The sequence below is a fragment of the Eurypyga helias genome, unplaced genomic scaffold (assembly GCF_000690775.1).
Source record: "Eurypyga helias isolate BGI_N326 unplaced genomic scaffold, ASM69077v1 scaffold9155, whole genome shotgun sequence".
Taxonomy (NCBI): Eukaryota; Metazoa; Chordata; class Aves; order Eurypygiformes; family Eurypygidae; genus Eurypyga; species Eurypyga helias.
In genome coordinates this window covers 1-22,997 of record NW_010249497.1, presented here as the reverse complement: position 1 = coordinate 22,997, position 22,997 = coordinate 1, and the positions used below count along the sequence as shown (strand labels likewise).

Here is a 22,997-nt window from a genome sequence, read left to right as displayed (position 1 = left end):
AACGGTATAAAAGAAACCACTGTTGCGTGGAAGGAGTAAAAACATTGGGTAACAAATTTGGTTTACCAATTATTTACAGTCGGGGCAATCGATTTATTTCTTTAATTGTTTTCAAACGTATGGCTCAAGAAGTTACTGCCCGCTTCCCTTCTTTACAAAGGACGCTGAACGATGACTACAAAAGTGCTTCCTGCTCCAAAGGTCAAAACAGGCAACAAGTCCACGAAGCATTACACCTCCTTATTACAACAGCCGACGGCAAAAGGCCCTTTCAGTCTTTAATTCGGGGTATGTTGTAGGCGTAACGGACCAAAGGGAATCCTCGGCTTTGGTAGAAACAGGCACGGCCGCAGGCCTGCACCTGGTCTGAGCTGTCCGACACGAAGGAGTCGTCCTCGTCCGCGTAGTCGGAGTGGGCTGACTGGGTGCCGCAGTCCGACCAGTAGCCATCCGGCCTTTGGCAAGGCACCACTGCCAGCGCGGGGCAGCTGTGTGATTTTATTAAGTGTTTACAGGGCACGGGCTTGGATAAAAGGAGCGATTCGCAACACTCGCAGACGGCGATGTTACCCTGCAGATGGGTGTATGCACCACAGTCGTAGTAAAAATCCTGCGTCACGCAGCCCCCTTGAGCGCTGACGGCCATCGCCACCGCTCCGTTCTTCCTGGTCATGTGGCGCCTGAGCAGCTTCCAGTCTTCCTTGAACTTTGGGTTGAAGAATACGTACAGAACCGGATTCAGGCAAGCAGGTAATGGGAAAAATATCAAAGTAACAGACTTCATGATTTCAGGGCTGATAGAAATCGCGGTGATCAATGGTGCAAACGAGAAGAACGCAACAGGGCAGAAGAAGATGCAGTTCGTGAAGATTAGCCAAGCCACATGCTTAATCATGCTGGACTGCGAGTTTTCGGAGAGGTCCTCTTTCTCCAAGTTGCAATACAGTTTAGTGTAGATAACAGCCATTAGCAAAAACGCTAATGAATTCAGGAGCACTAAAGTTACCGTGAAACCTAAGGAAGGCGTTTCTCCCGTGGGGAAGGGCAAGCAAAGGGGTGACACCGAGTACTCCGCTTTATAAAAAAGTGGTGAGCATCCCGCTACCACAGCACACAGGAAAGCAAGACCTGCCGCAATCTGAAACTGTTTTTGGCGATTGCTTTTCCCCTTTTTAATGATCTCCTTCGCAGAGAAGCTCCGTTCAACAGCTGCCAACATCAGGAAAAAAATGGCACTTTCAGATGAAAAGACTGCAAGAAACCCCGCAACTCTGCAACCGCTGCCAGTCTCCCACCAGATGCCAAATTCAGCGAATCTTCCCCAAGAGACAGCATCCAGGAAAGTTAAAATACCGGTATAGACTCCCATAAATAAGTTAGAGACAGAAATCAGGCCTATAAACAGTTTGGAAGATGGCAACGGAGTACAGGATGCAAATATTGTTAAAATGACAAGCAGGTTGAAGAACAAAGCAACCAAAAAAATAAACCAGACAGTAAGTCGAATCATCCAGCTGCCCAATAAATATTCGCAAGGCTTAAAAGCACCTAGAAGAAAAAACAAAAACAGAAGGACAACCAATTTAGGGAAAAAAAAATCGTGCCTTAATAAGCAAGACTTTCAAAAGGTATTACAAGAGCACTCCTCATTAATTTGTGAATAGAGTACACAGCTGAACTGCTAAATAGGTCAGTCGCAAGTAAACTGTTCTGCTGAAGCTATTTACTAATTAATTATGCCTGAAATAATAATCACTGCGATGAATGGTCACTTGAGAATACTCTGTATAAACAAGCTAGCTAAACAAACTTAATTACCTTTTAGCTGCTGTGAATAGCTTTTGTTCATGCCACCTAAACACTTCTGATTTTCTTTAGATTTCATACTTCAGAGAGAGACTCGGTTACAAAACAAAAGCCGATGTTCACTAGTCAGGGGAAGCAGTTTTTTTAGAAGCAACATATTCTCTCAAAAAATGATTCACAAACATGCCTTCTGGAGTAACTTTTGGTCACAAGGAAACATCTGTAGAACAGCCGATGAGTTCAGTGTAATCTGCTTTAATGGGAACAGGAATTCACCGCAAGCCCTCTCCCCCACCCTCGTCACTGAAAGGCCCTGTGAGCTTGGTCATACAGGGAACTGATTTTTCTGCCTCTTTTGCCACTTAAAAGAAGCCTGAATAATAAAAAATGTCCACCAAGCAAAATAATATGAGGAGAGACAAGGAAAAAAGGTCATTACTACTGCTTACCCTTCTAATCCTACTAATTGCTATTTATTCCATAGGAGATCCTACTGATTTTAAGTAACAATTAGGAGCGTTTAACCTCTCCTACATGCCCATTAGGCACTGCTAATTGTCCAAAGCACAATAGCTGGGGATCTCCCCCCACAGCCCGGCACTCTGGGGGCTGAAGGCAGAGCAGAAAAACACCAAACTGTGCTGCCACCTCGGGTTGGAGCTTCTGAGCCGGATTCGGGCCGAGGCTCCTGGCTCCGCGCAGCTCACGCCCTCCCCTTTAGGCAGGCGAAAGGTAAGTACAGCCCATCCCTAACGCGGCTGGAACAGCCCCTGCGCAGAGCGATGAAATGCCCGTGCAAAAATCTCCCAAGGCCTAAAGCGACTGCCAGAAATTACCCAACTAAGAAGTCAAATCCTTTTGTCTAGTGAGCAAGCCTCACTTCTGGGCAAGAAATAATGGTGCTAACTGGATTATCCACCAGCGAAATCCCTTTTATTTTGCAGGTATTCCCGAGGAAGACATCCTTACTGGAATAATTATTTACATGATGTACCTGCTAAGCTGAATCTACTTAAAAATAAAACCAACTTCCTACTTTGGAAATATAAAAACGTCAATGCTGTGCTTTCAAAAATCAATTTGACGTCTGTTTTCTAGTAGCTGTACAGCAAGGAGCCGTAGACAAATAACAAAGCCCATCACACTTTCCTGTCTCTCTGCCAGGGTCTAGCTACCCTCACAGTTAGAAGTTACCCTCCTCTCTTGCCAACATTCCCAGCCCACCGGGGGAAATTCCCGCTGGGCAGGGTGAGTTTGGCTGCTTTCAGCGCTAGGCTACCTGCATGCCACTGTTCAGCAATCCATTCCTGCCAGTAGGCAAAGCGGAAAGTGGATCGACGAGCTGAGCGATGATTCAGAACTTACACGGCGGGTGGAGCGTCCTACTTAGGACCAGACGAGAGCGTGGCACAAACAAGCTGCTAGTAAGGGAGGGACTGGGGAAAAACAAGGCAACTTGTAAAACAAGCTCTTCCTTCCTTTTAGAGCTGCAGCATCTCTGGCATGGGCAAAAAGAGAGCTAAAGGCTTTAAAGATTTAACCCACGTAACTCACCATCGGAATTCTCATTCTGCGACCAGGAGATCAAAAACAAGCAAGCAGCACTGGTCAAATTAATTCTCAAATCACATACAGTCACATTAATAGTATATTTGACTTTCTGGCCACAATTTTTCTTGGGCTGTGAGCAAGAAATCCTTGTGATATTCTAAAGGTGGAGCTAGCCCAAAAGATGCAGAATGAACAGATTTTCATATTGGGTATAAAATACCAGTTTAGGAGCAAAGACTGAAAGAAGACTTGGAAAACCCCTGCTCACGCAGAGGTAACTTCACTGGAAGCATTCTGTTCCCCCATCTATGTGTTACGCAAACAGGAGGGTACAAGAGGTATGGAAGGAATCGTCTGGAGAGCCCCTGTGGCAAAGGCAAGAAAGTAGGAGGCACCACAGGAAGCGCTTTAGAAGCGGAGCGGAACTGCGTGCAGAAATTCCCACACGAGGAGGATAAGCAGAAGGGCAGCAATGACGCTGCCTGGAATGAAAATGTTTGTCTGCAAGATCAAGGACTTGCAACACTCCTCAACTGGAGTAGCTCTGGTACACCAGTAAGACTACTCATTGCACAAATATCCGTAGTTGTTTAAGATGCTACTGCCTGCCCCTGCTACTTGTAACAGCCCTTTGCTGTCAATTGATGTAGCTTTAGCAGGGCTGGGGAACAGTTCACGTGAGCGTTCCTCCTCTTCTCTCCTGAAAAGACATCCGGCTTGGTTAAAACCAGCCATGACAGCAGTTGGAGTTAAGCTTTTAAGGCACAGGCTGACTCCTCACTGAAGCAGATGAGCGTTCACACAGCCTGCTCCACAGACATCGCTTTGGCAAGAGGAACGCAGAATCAGGGACAATGCCTTAAACACGGCAAGCTCCCAATAGAAGTATTACAGTCTCGCATGTTCTGCTCACGATTACTCCTCCAACACAGTGCTGTGTGTCTAACGCTGAGGCAAATCTCTGTGATTGCTCATCCAAAACAACACTGACATCAAACGGAGTTTCACCCAAGCATTGCAGAATTTAATCTGCTGTGTACAGAATGACTACAAGGAATTAAACATGTTAGCTGCAGACAGCTATTTGCATAATACCAAGCCTGAAGTTCACCATGTGGCTACAGCACATTACAGCATTTACCTGTTGCTGGTGTACAGTGAATAATAGTCTGTCCCAGTTCCTCATTTTCCTCACTTCTTACAGCATCCGCATCAGCTGCATCCAAGTAAAAATGAAAAACAGGTTAGTTGTAGGATCTAAAGAAAACCAGTGCAATGCAGTGAAGCCGCCTGAAAGGAAGCAGCCCTTTGAAAGATCAAAAGCCTAACACTTCGCCAACGTTCAAGCCTTTAACAAGTGGGGCTGTTCTGGTTTGCCGCGTCAGGAACGCTCAGTGCGGAAATTGCTGCAGCAGCGTGAGTTACTACTGCCGGTCCCAGCTACTCACAGTGCTTTGTAACAGGGCAGCAACATCTTTCATCGCTGGGGAAAGACCCATGGGCCTTGAAGTAGACAGTGCAAGGACAAGCCCTTTCTCAACAGGAAGGTTCAGATACTGAGAACCATAAAACATTTTTGTTCTGGCAGAAAGTGACAGGAACAGCACTGACAGTTTAGAATTAATCTCCCCTCCTCCCCCACCCTTAAACAGTCAAATCTTCCACATTCAGAAAGAACATGGCATTGCCTGTTTGTAAGCAGCCTCTCAGCACTTTCAGAGACAGCTTTTGTATCCCTGTAAAGATTTACATTTTCTAAATTTCCTTAATAAAAGACAACCACCAGTTGGAGTGAGTCCAGAGGAGACCACAGAGATGCTCCGAGGGCTGGAGCCCCTCTGCTCTGGGGACAGGCTGAGAGAGTTGGGCTTGTTCAGCCTGGAGAAGAGAAGGCTCCAGGGAGACCTTAGAGCACCTTCCAGTGCCTGAAGGGGCTACAAGGAAGCTGTGTGGGACTTGTTACAAGGGCCTGTACTGACAGGACAAGGAGTAATGGGTTTAAATTGAAAACAGGGAGGTTTAGATTGGATATCAGGAAGAAATTCTTCCCGGAGAGGGTGGGGAGGCACTGGGACAGGTTGCCCAGAGAAGCTGTGGATGCCCCCTCCCTGGAATTGTCCAAGGCCAGGCTGGATGAGGCTTTGAGCAACCGGGTCTAGTGGAAGGTGTCCCTGCCCATGGCAGGGGGGTTGGAACTGGATGGTCTTTAAGGTCCCTTCCAACCCAAACCATTCTATGAACACACACTGTTATTCAGACTGGTCTGGTCCGAAACACTACTGCTGGTTTAGCACAGTGGAACACCTACCCTTCTCACGATCCACCAAGGAACCTTGATCTTGGTGACTGGAATCTTCAGCATTAGAGTTTAAGTAAGAATCACAACCCCAGAATGCACAGCACTGGTAAGCATACGGTACAGAGAGGGACCTGAAATACAGGCAAAACAAAGACTGTTACATCTATTAAAAATACTCAAGTGGCACATTTCAGTGCTAAAAAAATGAATCTTCTTTTTGTCACAGTCGCTAATAAACTATTTCAAATTGGATCAGCTGCAACCTTTTCTGATGAACTTTTGCCCCAAGATAAAGGACAGGTGACTTATCCAAGTCTTGCCTGTTACAAGGAGTACAAAGAAAATTCTGTGACGTTTAGGTCTCTTTAGTACTCGTTCTACTCCTTATACAAAACAAATTCTGATCAGCATTTGTGGCACTGATGTACAAATTAAACTCAAAACTAATTAAAGAAGTTAATTGAAGAGTAACTGTTTGCTAAGAAAGTTAATTCCCAGATGACCACAATGTTAAAAACCTATCTTTCCTCCTCACTCTTCATTTTGTGGCCCTGAAATGAGTTGGGGTTTTTTCTACTGTCTTTCTGGACGTTTGGCAGAAACGGCGCATACTATTAATCCTGGCAGAGAAGTACAGCTGCATACAGAGTTTTAGAAAGTCCACAGAAACAGTGAGATAATAGCAGTCCAGAAGCTGATTTTTCTGACTCAAGGCTACAGTATCAACTATCTGCAGTGTCGTTCCTGAATTCTGTTCTTGAAAATATTTAGGAGGAATGTCAGTCTACAGCATCCCACAATGCGTTAGCTCTCAAACACAGATCGCTACCTAAAAAACCACTCTGCACTTTCCATGGGACTGGTGAGACCTGACATGGATTCCTTTGCTGCCCTTGGACAGATTAACCAGTACCTTCATCTCCATTAGACAGTATGGGAAACAATTTCTAACTGCTTCTTGAGAACTGAAATATTAATGTTCAGAAAGATCTTGCAAAATGCAAAGCAGTTAGTCACCATCTGATCCACCTCCCACTGAAATCAGTACCAGGCTTCCATGTTACTTCCATGATTATTCTTGGAGGCAACCGGTAAGAGTATCAGTAAAGAGCAGATGTATAAAGCATGGGGATTCCAGATTCAGACACCCACGTGTCTGCTCCCTTTTTCCACACTCTGAAAGACAGATGTGCTCAGTTCAATAAGAAATGGAATCCCCCCAAACCACTACTGCAAAGTCAGACAGTATCTGCCTGAAAATTGGTGGAGGGAAAATATAAAAGATTCCAAGAAAATAGTCTGTGAACAGCTTCTGAACCAGAAAAGCCAGGTGCCCTTTTCTGTATGGCAACAATAAGGCCCTACAGGACTCAGCAGGTCATCTGTCATGAGCATTATCTACACCGGCTTCATTTATTGCCGTGTTGCTTGTTACTGTCCAAAATAAGCGAGGTTGTCTGTAGTGTTATTGACCAACGTACCGGAGCTTTGCGAAGTTCTTTGCTGCCAAAGCTTCTTTCAACTCAGAATTGCCTGCAAGTTTAAGCTGATTCAGTCCACTCAATCCTTCAGTAGGAACTGAGGTGAGCTTGTTGAAACTTAGGTCTCTGAAACGTAAATATTAAGACAGCGTTACAACAAGTAAATTTGAAGATCCTGTACCATACACTTCGTTGGAGTAGGAAGGCTTTTTAAGCCTCACACAGACGCTGCGGTTTAGCAAACGCCTGTCAGAGCGTCAGCACATTAAGGAAGTCTGCCCTGCATACATTCACCTAGTGAGAGGTTTTGTGATTCACAGAAATGAAACCTGTGCTGGGCACATACCAGTTTTAAGCTAAAAACGTTTCCTCTCTCAGCAGTTTAATAATAGAGAAAGAAGGCTGCTTTGCAGAAGAGTCTACTTACAGGTTAACAATAGCTCCAACAGTGGCGAAAGCTTCCTTGTGGATCTGATGGATCTGATTTCTACTGAGGTCACTGCAATGAATGCCAAACGAGATTATTTTAGCAGTTTCATCAAAACTTTGTAACAGCCACTATACTGTGGAAAAAAAAAACCCTAAGGTGACAAACACATGATGCCTTTGAGAGGCAAGGCAAACAATGCTTCCACTTCCTCTCTCCCCCCAGTCAGCCAGGTGCAGTAGCAGCCAAATCCCTTGGTAAGGCAGCTGTATCCTGCCTCACCTCATCCACAAAGCAGAATCCATCTTCCATTCCTGCCCCCTCTCCCTTCCTTCCTGGCCCTAGCAGCCCAGCCTGTGCTCCAAAGGCAGAGGCTGGCTCTGGCACCACCCGTTCCCAGGACAATCCCTTCAGTGACAATCACACCTGCAGCAGGACAGGGCAGTAGGGACAGGGGGAGACAACACAAGAACAAGCAGAAGGGCATCTGCTTTGTTGCAGCACAAAATCCAGATCCGGATCCTGTTGGACCACCGTGACTTATGCCACTCTTTTTAACAAACCTGTCAATTTAGGGATTCCCTCCCACCCGACAGTAATTTCAATGTTCCTATATATACTTCATATAGTGAGAGATGTAAGGGGAGGGGACAGTATTGTTTACTGGTCTCCTCCTCCTAAGGAACAGACAGGATCTCTCCAATAAATACTCTATAATGGAATAATGTAGTAATAATGTAATGCAAAATAGTGGACTACCAAAATACTCCTTTTTAAATCTCCCTATGTGTATAAAAAATACCTTTATAGCCTAGAACACCCAACTGGAGAATAGAAAGAATAGGACTGAAACTGGCTGCTGCTAGTATTTCCTGTAAGCAGTTTGCTTCACCTTGTGATCCAGCGTGCCTGGCCTTTGGCATCAATCAGATTGGTGACACCAAACCCTGACATCAGTGTAAAGAGCAATCGAAACCACTATCTTGTTTTACTCGGTACGCAGCTACGTGCACTTACAGGACATGAAGGGAGGACAGTCCTTGAAAGGTATCCTCTGTGATTTCATGGATCTGATTATGCTGTAAGGAACTGCAAAGTAAAGAAGCAGAAACAGAACTTTACAGGCTAACAAGGGCAGCCTTCAAACCAAGGGATAGCTCGGTGCCTGCGGATGCACAGACTGAGCCTTACCAACGGCAAGACTTTTCTCCTTTCCCCGTGTAGGCAAACTGGTCAAGTTATTTCGCATTGGCCATGTCAGTAACAACCACTAAGCCCTTTCATGGCACTTCTGCCCAATCCCAATTCACGGCTCGTTTAATTTAGAGGAGATTATTAAGTGTGGACTGAATTATTTCCAAGCTCAAAGTAACACTCTGTGAACTCTGAAAGGTCACACTGACATTTAAAAAAAAAAAAAAAAAGGCAATCTATTTCATTCTGCAGGGAATCTTTAGGCATATTCTAACCTTGGGTGCCCTTTCATTTCTCAAAATACAGATTTATGGAAAGAAAATATTGAGAAATGTTTCAAGAGGCAGTGGGCTAAATCCTACTTCCAGTTCACTAGCTCCCTTTACAATGAACCACGTGTACAACGACCCCAAGATGCCAAGAGTGTAAGAGCAAAGGCATGTGTGAAGTCTATTAAGCCCCGCCCTGGCTAAGGGGAAAGAAGCTTGAGTGGAGTAGGGGTAGGAGAAGTAGGAACACATGTAGGTGGGAAAACTGTGTAGGGTGTGGAAATTAAGCTTCAGACGCTTTACAGCAATGAAGTAAGGAAAAGCAGAGATGGGTTTTCCTTGTGTCTTACCAAGGGCTAGAGGAAAAAAACACTTTACAGAAGCACAGGCTGATGGTTGGAGGCAAGCAAGGAAGAATAGCAGAGGTAGAGGCAGGAAAGAAAACACACAAATGCTTGTTCCATTCGTGCATATAGCACTACTAATACGACATGCAGGATAAAAGGGTCCTTCGTTTTTTTGGGCAATAAGAACAATTAAACTTTAGCTAATCGAGGAGAACACAAGTGGTGAACTACTTTGTCCAGCACACTCGTTACATGAGATGGTCATATTGTCTCTCTCTGCCCTTAACCTCAGAATCGTACTTTTGATCAAACATCAAGCAAAAAAGTTCCTAGAGGTCTAGAGTTTCTAGACTCAGCATACTAAGAAGGTAATAAGGATACACAAGACATATTTCTACTTACATTTCTTCCAAGGAGTGGCAGCCCTTAAAACTTGGGAGGTCCTTTATACTGTTGTAAGACAAATCCCTTCAAAACAGAAAACGGGAGAAAGGTGCTTAGTTCAACTCCCTGCTCCTTGAAACATCTCATCACGTGTACCCGTTCAGTGGAGTGGCTGAAAAATCATAGAATCACAGAATGGTTTGGGTTGGAAGGGACCTTAAAGATCATCCAGTTCCAACCCCCCTGCCATGGGCAGGGACACCTTCCACTAGACCAGGTTGCTCCAAGCCTCATCCAGCCTGGCCTTGGACCCTTCCAGGGATGGGGCATCCACAACATCTCTGGGCAACCTGTTCCCGTGCCTCACCACCCTCTCTGGGAAGAATTTCTTCCTGATATCTAATCTAAACCTCCCTGTTTTCAATTTGTACCCGTTACCCCTTGTCCTGTCACTACAGGCTCTTGTAAACAGTCCTCTCCCAGCACCCCTGTAGGCCCCCTTCAGATACTGGAAAGCTGCAATGAGGTCTCCTCGGAGCCTCCTCTTCTCCAGGCTGAACAAGCCCGATTCTTCCAGCCTTTCATCATAGGAGAGGTGCTCCAGCCCTCTGATCATCTTCGTGGCCTCCTCTGGACTCGCTCCAAGTGGTCAATATCCTTCTGATGCTGAGGGCTCCACAGCTGGATGCAGCACTCCAGGTGGGGTCTCACCAGAGCAGAGGACAGGGGCAGAATCACCTCCCTCGACCGGCTGGCCACACTTCTCTGGATACATCTAGATAAATCTCCCTGTTACTAACATTCTGCAGAAAAACTAAGGGTAGTTTAGAGAAAATCCTTAAGGGAATCACAAGTATGATCTCTCCACTCTCCATCTAACAAACCCCACTATGCACTTCGACTATACATACACACACCCAAAAATGTAGAAAGACACAACTATATCAAACTTGTCACAGTCAACAAATAGCAGAATAAAGCTGATATTATATAAATATTCAGCCAGTGATGTAAAGTGAGCAAGCATTAAAAAAATCATCCCAAAGGCCTCTATCTGACAAACTTTAACAACTGAAACCAGTGCACTGTAGTTGAAAGGCAATGGAGAAACAGGCCATTCCTTTGTATGGGCTTCAGCAGCTCAAGAGACCCATCCCAATCAGTATTTTTGATTCTATATTTCTATGTACATTCTATATTCTAATTCACTGCTTTCAGCCCTGCATCTGGATATACGCATATCCCAACAACATACTGTGAAAATTCCTTGAATCCTGGGAACTGTAATCTAAAAAGGTTTACTAATAATCTGCTTTTCCTGAATAAAGGGGATAGATGGTATGCAATGCAGGAATTTGGTGCAAATTTCGATTTTAGTGTGCTGGTACCTCCCTAAGCAGAGCTAGGGGAGTTGAGAATTTTCCGTGAACCTATGCAGCAAAACAGGAGACTAGAAACCTGCTAACAAACCTCAAACTTCTGTTCAAGAGATACATGCCACTTCAAAATAAATCCTACCTTCTCATTCTTTCTCCCCAGTTTTTCTTCTATAAAACAGAACAGACGTTTCCTCTCCATTTTCAGCACTTGTTTTGACTCAAATTTTCCCGTGTATATCCTTTGTAAACATGGCTTTATTTCTCCCCCACAATGGTTTCATTTTCCAGCTTGTTTTTTTGCATTTATTTTAACAACAGCCTTACAGCTTTTTCCATCTCACTACTGTATTACTATCCTCTTCCTAACCCTCATCTCCATTTTTCTGGGTTACTGATGTTCTCTCCCGTGTTCCCAGACACAGGAAGTCAAAGCACTAGAACTAAACTCTTCCTGAACCTCTGCACGTAGATGACTGCTGTCGTGTTAAGAATGAATGGTGGCAGAGCACATTTGAAGAGGCAAAGGATGTTCTGCAGCACCACCTCACATGCCATTTATAAATACGAAAGACAGAGCGCAGCCCTGCCAAGGGGACCCTGCTTCAGGAATACAGAGGCAGTACGTCAACTCTGCCATGCGTCTTGATTTGAAGACTCCAGAAACCAGAATCAGATTTCCAACTTCGATAAAACTACTAGGATGAGCAATTCTGAGCAATACTTTTGCTTTAAATTATCTTTACATTTCTTTTAAGACATTTTGACGCAGATGAAAATAGGAGCACAAGATGCATACTTACAAAGTTCGTAGGACCTTTTGCTCTTGACATAAATTAACAGGAATACTGTTTATCTTGGTCCCTGTTAGAGTTCTGTTAAAAAAAAAAAAAAACCAACCACATATATAAGTGTTTGCCCTGTTGATGGCAGACAGCACAACAAGCCTATGTAAGGGCAGAAGAATGGTGTCTTGGCTATCAGCGTGCCGATATACACACAAAAAAGGTTGTTTTTTTTTCTTTGTTTGATGTGGTTTTTTTGGTAAAGCCAACTGGTCTGTTTTTCAATTCTGTGAGAGAGGGGTTACTATCCCTGGCCTTTACACAGGCCGATGTCAGCTTATCCTGTTTTTTAAAAAATAATAATACAAGAGGCACCCAGATGTCGCCGTGAGAAAAGCTGTGTCATTACTTAACTTCTACCAACACAAGAGAGCATAGAATCACAGAATGGTTTGGGTTGGAAGGGACCTTAAAGACCATCCAGTTCCAACCCCCCTGCCATGGGCAGGGACACCTTCCACTAGACCAGGTTGCTCCAAGCCTCATCCAGCCTGGCCTTGGACAATTCCAGGGATGGGGCATCCACAGTTTCTCTGGGCAACCTGTCCCAGTGCCTCACCACCCTCTCCAGGAAGAACTTCTTCCTGATACCCAATCTAAACCCCCCCACTTTCAATTTATACCCATTACCCCTTGTCCTGTCACTACAGGCCCTTGTCAAAAGTCCCCCCCAGCTTCCTTGTAGCCCCTTCAGGCACTGGAAGGGGCTATAAGGTCTCCCCGGAGCCTTCTCTTCTCCAGGCTGAACAAGCCCAACTCGCTCAGCCTGTCCCCATGGCAGAGGGGCTCCAGCCCTCGAAGCATCTTCGTGGCCTCCTCTGGCCTCGCTCCAACTGGTCTATATCCTTCCGATGTTGTGGATTCCAGCCCTGGATGCAGCACTCCAGGTGGGGTCTCACGACAGCAGAGTAGAGGGGCATACATCCCATTGCTCTCCAGAATCCACTAATCATATTCCAATCACTTCCCAAGAGGCAAACCCAAGAAATCAGTGGAAATTATTTCTGTAGGAGATACTTACAAACTCTCCAGATTCACGGTTCCTGTCAGATTGGGAAACCACTGCACCATGCTGGCACCCCGAATGACCCTAAAAAATCCCCAGAAAAAGTGAGCTGTATTATGCAAAGAATTGAGACATTCAATCCGGCTGTCGGCCAGATATTCACTAAGCAGACATTCGTACATCCTTATTGCTTTTGTCTGAATTTTGCACAGGCAGGTAATACTTTCACTGCTCCTTATACCAGTAATTTGCTGAATAAATTACTCCTCCATTAGCGAACAACTGGAATTCATCAAGTTGGAAAGAGTCATACGAACACACGTATGAAAGGGCATAAACTCGTAGGTGGTTTGTAGCTCAGAGTTCGAATTCTCACTCCATTTTGCTTTTTCATCACCCTGAGAGCTGCTATCTTTTGAGAGCCTGCATGCACTAACCTGCAAAACATTCTCACAATGCACATCCCCGTTCAAAAACCACCTAGGACATATTGCAGTTTGTTTAAGTAAGAACCTGAGCATTTGGCCTGAGGTTATGTGTCTTACGCAAGGCAATGAAGATTTAAGAAAAAAAAAAAAAGGTTGTAAAACATATTTACTAGAGCTCCTTCAGAAACTGGATATTCCCAACAGTAACAATGTTTATTAAAGCTTACTGCAAAAATACTGTAAGCTAAGAGGCAGTCAGAAACTTCAGTTATTGCAAGTTCTTAGCCACAACAATTCATACCCACTTCTTGTACTATATAGTTGAGAGGATACTTACAGGGAATGCAGATCTGATAGATTCTGAAATGCTGAGTTCCCCACAAAAGACAAAGGATTGTCATACAAGTGTCTGGGAAATGAAAAATAGGTTTCAGTCGCTGTTCTTACAGTCACTATCTGCTAAACACTGAAAATAGATGCATGAAAATTACTTACATCGTTCTCAGAAGGGGGTTTCCTGCAAATGCACCATCAGGAATTATGGAAATGTAGTTACTGTGAAATCCCCTAAAGATATTAGCAAAGAAGAAAACCAACATTTAAAAATATACTGCCAGTACATTCAACCAATAGTCATTTTCTTCACACCTACTCAATTCCCAGTCCTGCCAAGAGTGCAGTTAAATAAGTCAAACTGTAGGAATAACTTTGAAGGCGTGATTTCTGCCTGCTGCACATCAGCTAAACTGAAAATATTTCACTCAAAAGCAAGTATTCCATCCAAAACATGATCCTATGCTTTCTCTCTTCTTCCCCTCCTAAGGAGGGAACAAGGAAAACATGTGCGATCAGTGAATATTTAATTCTGCTACTGGAGGCCAAAACCAGCTCATGATTAAGATCTATGCTAATCATTCTCCTGAATAAATTGCTTGCTTATATAACTCCAGAATCATTTTCAATAGGTTCCCTCTCTAGCTGATGATTATATTTTCCTTTAATTATAGCATCACTTAGCATAACTTAATCTGATCTAGGTTGCTGCATAATGAGGCAACCATTCTCAAATCCAGGCATTTCTTTTCTCTCCTCATTTGTGGAAAGGAGAAAGAAAACTGGTAAAAAGGGAGAATAAGTAATACTCACAACTCCTTTAGACTTGGGAGTGCTTTGATGGCCTCAGGGAACTCTACCATGTTATTATAATTTAAATCCCTGGAAGAAAAGCAGGAAGATTACAAAATTCTTAATACAGATCATGAATTTTTAAAATTATTTTTATTTAACACAATTCAGTGAAAGTAAAAAGTTCTCAGAACACCTTTATCTAGACCATCGAATAACTTGATTTTTAACTTGGATTTAGTTTTCTGATGTTGTACTTTATAACCAGCTAATAATTTAGTGAAAATATTTAATATTATCCACAAGACTCTTCATATGAAGTCAAATGACATTCCCTCACAGTGAAGCTCAGTGTTTTTCAATACCTCACAGAATTTACATGGAAATGAACTAAGATTTCAAAGACGTAAAGAAAAAAAAAAAGAAGTAGAAAGAAAAAAAGTAGATACTACTCTATTAGCTTACTAAGACATCTTTTATTTCAGGTGCTATAAAATAAACAGTAAATAAGCCACTAGGCAATAGCAGACCTTGTAGCAATCCCAATTATAAATATTGAACAGAAGCAGAGGGAAACCAGTACATGCTGGTGACGGGGACCTGCTGAAATCATGTCTGGACCTGCCACAGCCTTTTTTCTGCAAAAGGGACTCCTTATGAGCAGGAAAAATATTTTGAGTCTCCCATTAGCTGTGTTATTTACATACCATCTAATTATTCCTTAACTGAGGTTCCAAGAGGGTGAGAAGATAGCTGGAGTAAGCAGCATTCCTGGACTCCTTCAAACACCACATGTTAACAGAGGTTGTCACTGGCTGCAATGTGCCCTTGCCATCCCTCATTTGTTTTACTTACTTAGCATTCTCCTAAGCATAACAAAATGCACTGCTGAAGGAGACACCACTTCTTAGCCTGCAGTGAGCAAGCTGAAGGGAACTGGGGAGTGTAACCCAAGAGGACGAAAGCCATTCCTTGCCAAGGAGGTGCTCTGGAGGTTGAGGAGCACTGTGGAGCTAGCATCCGGATGCTACGGACAACCAGCTCTGGGAGGAGTATGGACTGTCAGCAGGTATGACAGACACGGGGCAAGGCGAAGGTGATGCTTCCCGCCCCCATCCCGTTTCTGTCCAAAGGAACATAAGGCTCACCGTTTCATATAAACCATCATCTTAATATTGCCAGTATTCAAAGTGAACCCAGGTGAAGCTCTTGTACGAGAGGCTGGGAACCAGGAGCCGGGCTGTTTTCCACCAGCCTGCAAAGGATCGCTTCAGGAGCTGCAGGGACGTGTGAGCAACAGCCTCCTTGGCAGGCAGCAGTGCCCATCCAGTAAGGAAGAGGCAGCAGAGAAACAGCCCGCAGGGGACCTCCGAGAAACCTCCTATCGTCACACACAACAGTTCTGGCAGGGTATTTTAAATATGCTTAATCCTACAGTAAATCTGAGAACCAAATATTTGTCCCTTATCACCCACAGGGCTACTCAAACACTTCTGCTACATCCACCGGGCTCAGTGGAGTGCTACGCAAAGGTACACCAGCTAGATCAGGGCAAGGAACAGTACAGCCACATCATCCAGTGTGACGTTTCACCCGGGCTAATATTTACCTGCTTCTCAGCATAGTTAATTAGCTTTGGTGGAGCACTGCGCTGATACCAGTCTTCAGTTCAGAAACCTGAGCTGGACCTACGTGTCGGTGGTATGAGCTGTGCGGTGCACACAGGCCTTATTTGCAAAATCTTATTAGGCTGGGAATGAGACCAACACTGAACAAATTACTTTGAGCAACATACTTACAAGGTTTCAAGGTTGTCTAATCCATCAAAACAGTGTTTTCCTATAGTTTTTATTTTATTGTTATGAAGGTGTCTAAAAAAGAAAACCAAAACAAGTAAGCAAACAAGTGAATGATTTCATATAAGCTAACAAATTAGCAGGCATTTCTATGAAATAAAGACAGTCACGTGGTTTAGAAAAACAACACTGCATGGGGTGGATTATGCAGAAGAATGTCTGTCACTTCCAGACAGAAATATTTCATCCTCATCTGGGAACAGAATAGATCACCTGCAGTCAAGGCAACCTATTTTAAATCTTTACTCACTATCTAGAAGTGTGATAAAAATATGATTTAAACATATAAATCAAACTAATATTTCATACTCATCCTTGGAGATATCTAAGACTTTCACAGAAAGAGGTCTGTAGCAGATATTTTTGTCTTTCAGTATCTCTGAAAGCTTTCTCTGGTAACCACTGGTTTGAATTACTCATTAGTAAAACGAGATGTCAGGAAAATACATGTCAGTCTCACTACCCAAAGCTCATTGGGCTTTCTATTTAGGGGAAAGTCTTTAGCAAGCCTTCAGTGGGTTTATCTGCTATACACGGTACCATCTCGTGTTGGCAATACAGGCCATTACTAGACAACTGAGATAAAACATAGCAAAATACCATTTACAGTGCCATCCCAGATTAATCAAAACAGTAACTGAGGAAAGAAACCAAGTGACCTACGAAACACAGTTACAAATACTCACAGAACAACCAGACTTGAGAGGTTCGTAAATGCGTAGTCAGGAATGTGCGTTATTTTGTTAAGAGCCAGCGTTAACGCCTGCAGAGAGGGGAGATTGCTGAGCGGATAGATGGGAACTTCTGTCAAGCTGTTGTCATCCAACCAAAGGTGACGCAGCTGCACCAGACCCTCAAAACTGTCTTCTGGTATGGCAGTGATATGGTTAGCATCTAAACGCCTACATGAAGACAGAACAAAGCCACATAGTAAACTCACAAATCAGAGGTAAGTAAAAATATCAATTAAAGTCTTATTACTCCTGATTGATTATTTTTATTAAGCTTAAATATGCTTTACTGGAATAATTTAATGCTGGGAAGTTTGAAGGTTTGCTGAATGGCACAATGAGCACCTTTTCAAGGCAAACGAAGAGCCCATGAAGGAAAGCTTCTAAAAAGCTTCTTCTCAGGTATTGTCAATAAAACATCTTAACAAATTCAAATGCTTATCACCATCTTAAAGTGAATTGGTAACTATTTACACACCTCTCCCCTACTACCCCTCAGCTGCCACTACTGGAATAAGCCTTTGAAATGGCAGCTTGATATTGCACCAAAGATTGCAGAGGCATTTACTCATGTGAAGTGATTATCCCTACAGCTACACTGTCGAGAGCATTGTACGCTCTTCTATGCTTTGTTTGGTGATACTGATACACACCCTGAGTGACTGCGCGGAAGAACAGGATTATTAAAAGCAGTTCTTGAACAAAGTTAGAGTTATGGATTATCCTGGCAAATAAAACATTGGGTTATCAACTAAAACTGAGAAATGTCCCTCGCTCCTGCACCAGATCCTTTCTAACTGCTCCACAAAACAAATGTGAAATAGCACATTAGCTCCGTTGGCTGTTTACATTACTGGGTTTGCCATCACCCTTTTCTCCCCAAATGAGCTGTGAGTGCAAACACTAGCAGTGGTAACACACGTGGAAAGTGACTCAGATATCTTTCACAAAGAACAGCAAACCACGTGTGAGCATTAGTTCTGCTAGTTACCGGCTCACCTGTGCCGTGGGGTTTCGATGCTTCCTCAGGTTTCAAAGCACAAACGAAAAAAACCCAACCTCCACACCTGGAAACCTAAACTGCACATCATCAGCTCCGACTCCAGATGTGAAGCCCTCATGACGGACGTGCAGGTGCGACCATCAGAGTCTCACTCAGAATCCTCACCCGTGACAACCGACAAACCCGTAACTGCAACTCCTTGTCTGATGGCTTTGGCAGCAACAGCAGAAACTCTCGGGCAAAATATCGTTCTTCTTCCTCATGCAATATACCCTGAACCAATTTGGTGGTTCATCCTCCTACACCAGCAGCCTAGTTACTCGGACAGCATCACTGGCAACCAGCGCAGGCAAAAGGCGCAGGCGGGGACCGGCTCAGCCTTGCCTACACTATACCCTGTAACCAGATGCGCTAAGGACGTAAGGGAAAGCTACCCATACTAAAAGCTTAAGCTTGGATTCACACCAACAGAAGCCCCAGGAACGGGCAGCTCCTCAAAAGGAGAGGACAGACTTGATCAAGAATTAATACATTTAACCTATTTCTGTGAAAGAGTTTTGTTGTTGCGACGTATGTGGTTTAAACATTACGAATTATTAGGGGAAAAAAGTCAGCAGCTGATGTTTCATGTAATAAAAAGTTAAGAAATGCATCAAATTAAGTAACAAATACACCAGTAAGTGGGACCTTACAAAACTGTCTGCAGTAAAGCTGTGCATCAAAGAGCTAACTCCTATGGCTCGTACACCGGCATCCCCTTATCGTTTGCCCCATGGTCTGGCAGGTGTGTACGCTGTTCTGTTCGAATGCTTTTAGGCTGCGCCGACTGAAACGTTTCAGAGAAATTAAATGACTGATGATGATAAAGAAAAAAAAGGCGGGGGGTAAGGAAAAAGGCCTACGGCTCTGCTTCAGAAAAAAAAGCAAAACACCAAACCCAAACTAGAAATTACCTGTCTTTCTTCTCTCTCCTAAATTCACACACCTCCCTGAAGATCAAAAGAATTATTTTCCAGTGGAATAAACATATCCGAGTTTTCTCTTCAGCCAATTCCTCCCTGCCCCCCTCACCCCCTTTTTTTAAGTGAAGCGGCATACTCAAGCAGCAGGCCTCAGTCCTGGCGGCTGCTGCCTGGGCCTGTGTTCGTACTTCCGCTGCGCTCCTCGCTAAATTCCATTTACTCAAGCAGACTTTGGAAAACAAAACCACACAAGGAAGCCCCAAGCCTGCTCTTCCCTTCCCAGAGTTAAAGCAGAAGATGAGCAGAGGAGGGACAGATGGACTTCTGCAAGGAGGGAGTCGTCCTGTCAGCCAGGGAGAACAGAGAGGGTCACGGAGAAGATGGCGGACACGTCATCCCTAGCCTGCTTTGCCCAGAACTCCATCCCCCAGCGCAGACGGATCAAGTGTCCGAGTAACTCTGCATCTTGAACCGATGGCTCTCTGCAGCAACCCAGTCCAATCTTCTCCCCACAGCAGTACTGCTGAGGGGGGAAAGAACACCACCGCCCACCGCTGTCACTGAGCAGGGAGGTTTGGAGGGCGAGAGAGGGTGCTTTTCAGGCGCTCTGTCACTTCTTCACAAGCGTTTGCCATCATCTTAACAAATGCAGTGTCTGAACAGAGCTGGAAGTAATTAGCGATGCCAAATGATAGAGCCCAAGTCAAGCAGGGAGACGGGACATCTTTGTGGCTACTGGTGTCTCACACTCCCCGTTTACACAGCAACTTCCCGATTTCCAAGTCTGAAGATCACTGTCCCAGCCCCAGGCTTTCCTGGAGGTCGACTGATATAACAATAAAATAGTTGAAAAGGGACGGTTTGCCCAGAGCTTACACTGAGCTGCACTGACAGTTTTAAAGGAAAAACCTGTGATTTACAAATGTTAAAGGAAAAAGCACAGCCTCAAAAGAACCGAAGTGGGTATTATTACAGGAAAAAATATTTATTGGCGCTGGATTTCTGTTATTTGTCATACCTCAAGACTTACTTTTTAACCATGTCAGCCATTTCTGTCTCATCCACATTTTTTGTCTTCCTTCATGCCCATGTAAACCTGATGTACCACATGTTGTTTTTTTCCCCTCTTCCGAACAGTCAAAGCTTACCCACATTATGGTCAGTGCACAAAACACAGCTGAAATGCTTCTATTTAATGTGAAATGCGCACAGTGAAGCACTTTGTGAAACAACTGAAAAGCAAACCTGAAGTACCTGACAACTTCCAGCAAATACTACAAAATACCACACCTTTTCTTTAAGATGGAAAAAGGAAGCATTCCCTAGCTCCAGTAACTGGCAAAGTACAAGGAATATTCTTCACTTGGACTGAACTTTTAAAAAGACTGTCCTTTTCCATTAAAGTGTTAAAGATAAGACTATGCTCTTTGAATTAGAGCTTGCAGCATGTACCTAAATTCCTTAATCCTTCAGAAGCTACTCCAATTCCAGCTTCCCTATAGGCATTGGCATGTGAGAGACCTCTGCTTCTAGTCTATAAATTCAGAGACATGCGGAGCTGTCATCTTCACTTTTATTACCTGTCACGTTCCCTCCTCACAGACTCCAGCTCTACAGGAATAAAGAGCAGGAGGACGATAGAAACGTAGATATTCAGCAGCTCTTCTATCAGTATTTGACATATTGTTAAAACAAGTAAGGAACATCGCAACTTAAAGGTCTTCAAACAATTAACTCAGCTCCAAAGAAACTGGAAAACTACTATGAATTCCTACCTCAATCCAAGTGAATAGAAGTTGCAAAGTCTAACACACAAATATGTATGAATTTTTTGTATTTATACACCAATATAAGCACACAAAAATTTACCATTCCAACTCCAGTATACTTCAAATTTTCATAAAGCTTTTCACTACAAATCTCATGGCAGGCCTGCCAGTACACTAGTGTACGGAGAGCAGAGAGCTGGAGGTGGCACAGCCTGGCACGCAGCTTTTTGTAACACGTCACAGAAAGTGCTGTAACGTTACGGTCACCCCTTGCTCCGCGGGGACAAACCACCACCAGCATGCCAGCGGCCCCCGCCGAGGGTGCTCCCGAGGAGCCGGCCACGCTCCACCCCACAAAGCCCGCCTGGGTGCCGCGGTGTGGGGTGCATCTCAAACATCATCTTCGCAGCGATAGTCGTCATGAATGCATGACTGCCACACGTTTGGTTATCGCTGTTTGCCTGGGAAGAGGAGACCATCACAGACCTGTCTGCAGCTACCACTGCCACCTCGCTAGCGCTCATCTGTGACCACACTCAGCTTTCCAGGCGTCAGCAACTGGGAAATTTTGACAGCCTTGCACTAATAGCAAGAGTTTAACAGCGATGTCAATAAAAGGAAAATCACTCCCGACTCTGGTGTTAAACCACTTCTGCTCAACGGCAATCATTAGAGAACTTTGCTCTTTAAAGTGCTCCTTCAGAAACCACAAAGAAATCACTCAAATAAAACTGGAGTAGGATTTTTAGGTTTTGAGGTTGAGTACTGATAAGGCTGGTACCTAGGAAATGCTGCTACAATGCAAGGCAATAAACCCACCGTGTTAACAGAGGCACTTTAACATACTCAGCACATTTGCTCATTGTATCAAGCACGGCTCTCTCCACCTGTATGGGCTGAGAACATCAAAACAAGGATTTGCTTTATTCAAAGACAAATTTACAGCAGCTCTCAGAAACTAATGGCACGTGCCAAAGCTATTTCAAACACCAGTACTGATGTGCCAGCACATCTCTCTCTCCCATTTAAATGTTTAAGATGGTACCAGTCAGAGAACACGCGAAGCTTGAGTCAAATTGTGACCTACATGCTGTGTAACTTCCACTATTCCAGTTCAGTTTCTGATCATTCTGTTTCTAAATCATGTCCTGATTTTTATTTAAACATTAGAAATTCCTTAAGCAAGCCCAGACAGTTAAAAAAAAAAAAAATAAGGTTACAAGAATCCCAGAGATTCCTGAAGCTCACAAGAAATACTCACACCTCACTTTCAAGAAAACTAGAACAGCTTCTGAAGGTGAACACGGCATAGAAAAACGAGATTTTTGTCATTCAGCAAGTATGTAAAGTTCATGAAGCAGTCTATTTAAACTGCTGCATATTTAAAGGTTTTTCAGCACATTCTTCCCTAAAAGAAGTACAAGGGAGCAAGGCACATTCAGCATATTTAAGTTGGTATTGGTTTTGCAGGTTAAAAGAAAAGGTGTGAATGTCTCCCTTTCCCATTCTGATGCTGACAGTTTAATTCAACATCTTAACACAGACTCACTTGAGGGCTGGTCCCCTTTAACCCTTTAATATCAGTGAAGCAGGGAACTAAAAAACAACTCTGAAGGAGACAACCCATTAGAAGCTGGTTAGTTGGTGCATATGACATATAAGACCATATAATGCTTCTTAACTTCCCCTAGTCGTTGCTGTTAGTGAACATCAACAGTCTCCAAGACAAGATTATCCTTACAGATAGTCCTGCCCTTCGCAACTCTAATCTAGAATCCCCAAATTATCCACAAAAGCCAGAAAACACACTTTAAGAAAAAATTAGCAGAATTAAAAAATACACAGTTCTGTTTGGATACAAGAGATTGTTTGCATTGTCCTCTCCCAAATTCAGGGATCTTCCCACGCGACAACTTTCACTGTGCTTACGATTTACACTGCTAGAATTGTCACCAATGTGAACTACCACTTAAAGCTGTGCCGTTTCATTATGGTACCAGCAGAATGTTCCTAGATTTGATTTGAGTTTTGGGTTTGTTTGTTTTAATAAATACAGTTGTAACTTGATCTGCTTAAGGAATCCTCCCTAAAAAAAGAAATAGCTAGAAATGCAGGGCTATAGAATCATAGAATCATAG

The 22,997-nt window shown here is 43.7% G+C and overlaps 1 protein-coding gene across 1 annotated transcript; it reads right to left on the bottom strand.

Moving 5' to 3' along the window:
* Positions 1 to 240: 240 nt before the first annotated feature.
* LGR4 (leucine-rich repeat containing G protein-coupled receptor 4) lies at positions 241 to 18,246 on the bottom strand. The gene is made up of 15 exons (XM_010151381.1): positions 18,185 to 18,246; positions 17,081 to 17,296; positions 16,338 to 16,409; positions 14,560 to 14,628; positions 13,909 to 13,980; positions 13,751 to 13,822; positions 13,001 to 13,069; positions 11,938 to 12,009; positions 9,777 to 9,842; positions 8,582 to 8,653; positions 7,565 to 7,636; positions 7,138 to 7,263; positions 5,666 to 5,787; positions 4,499 to 4,573; positions 241 to 1,548 (listed from the first exon to the last, which is right to left on the bottom strand). Exons 1-15 carry the CDS (start codon positions 18,244 to 18,246, stop codon positions 272 to 274), a joined length of 2,514 nt encoding a protein of 837 aa, XP_010149683.1. The 3' UTR covers positions 241 to 271.
* Between the last annotated feature and the right edge of the window lie 4,751 nt (positions 18,247 to 22,997).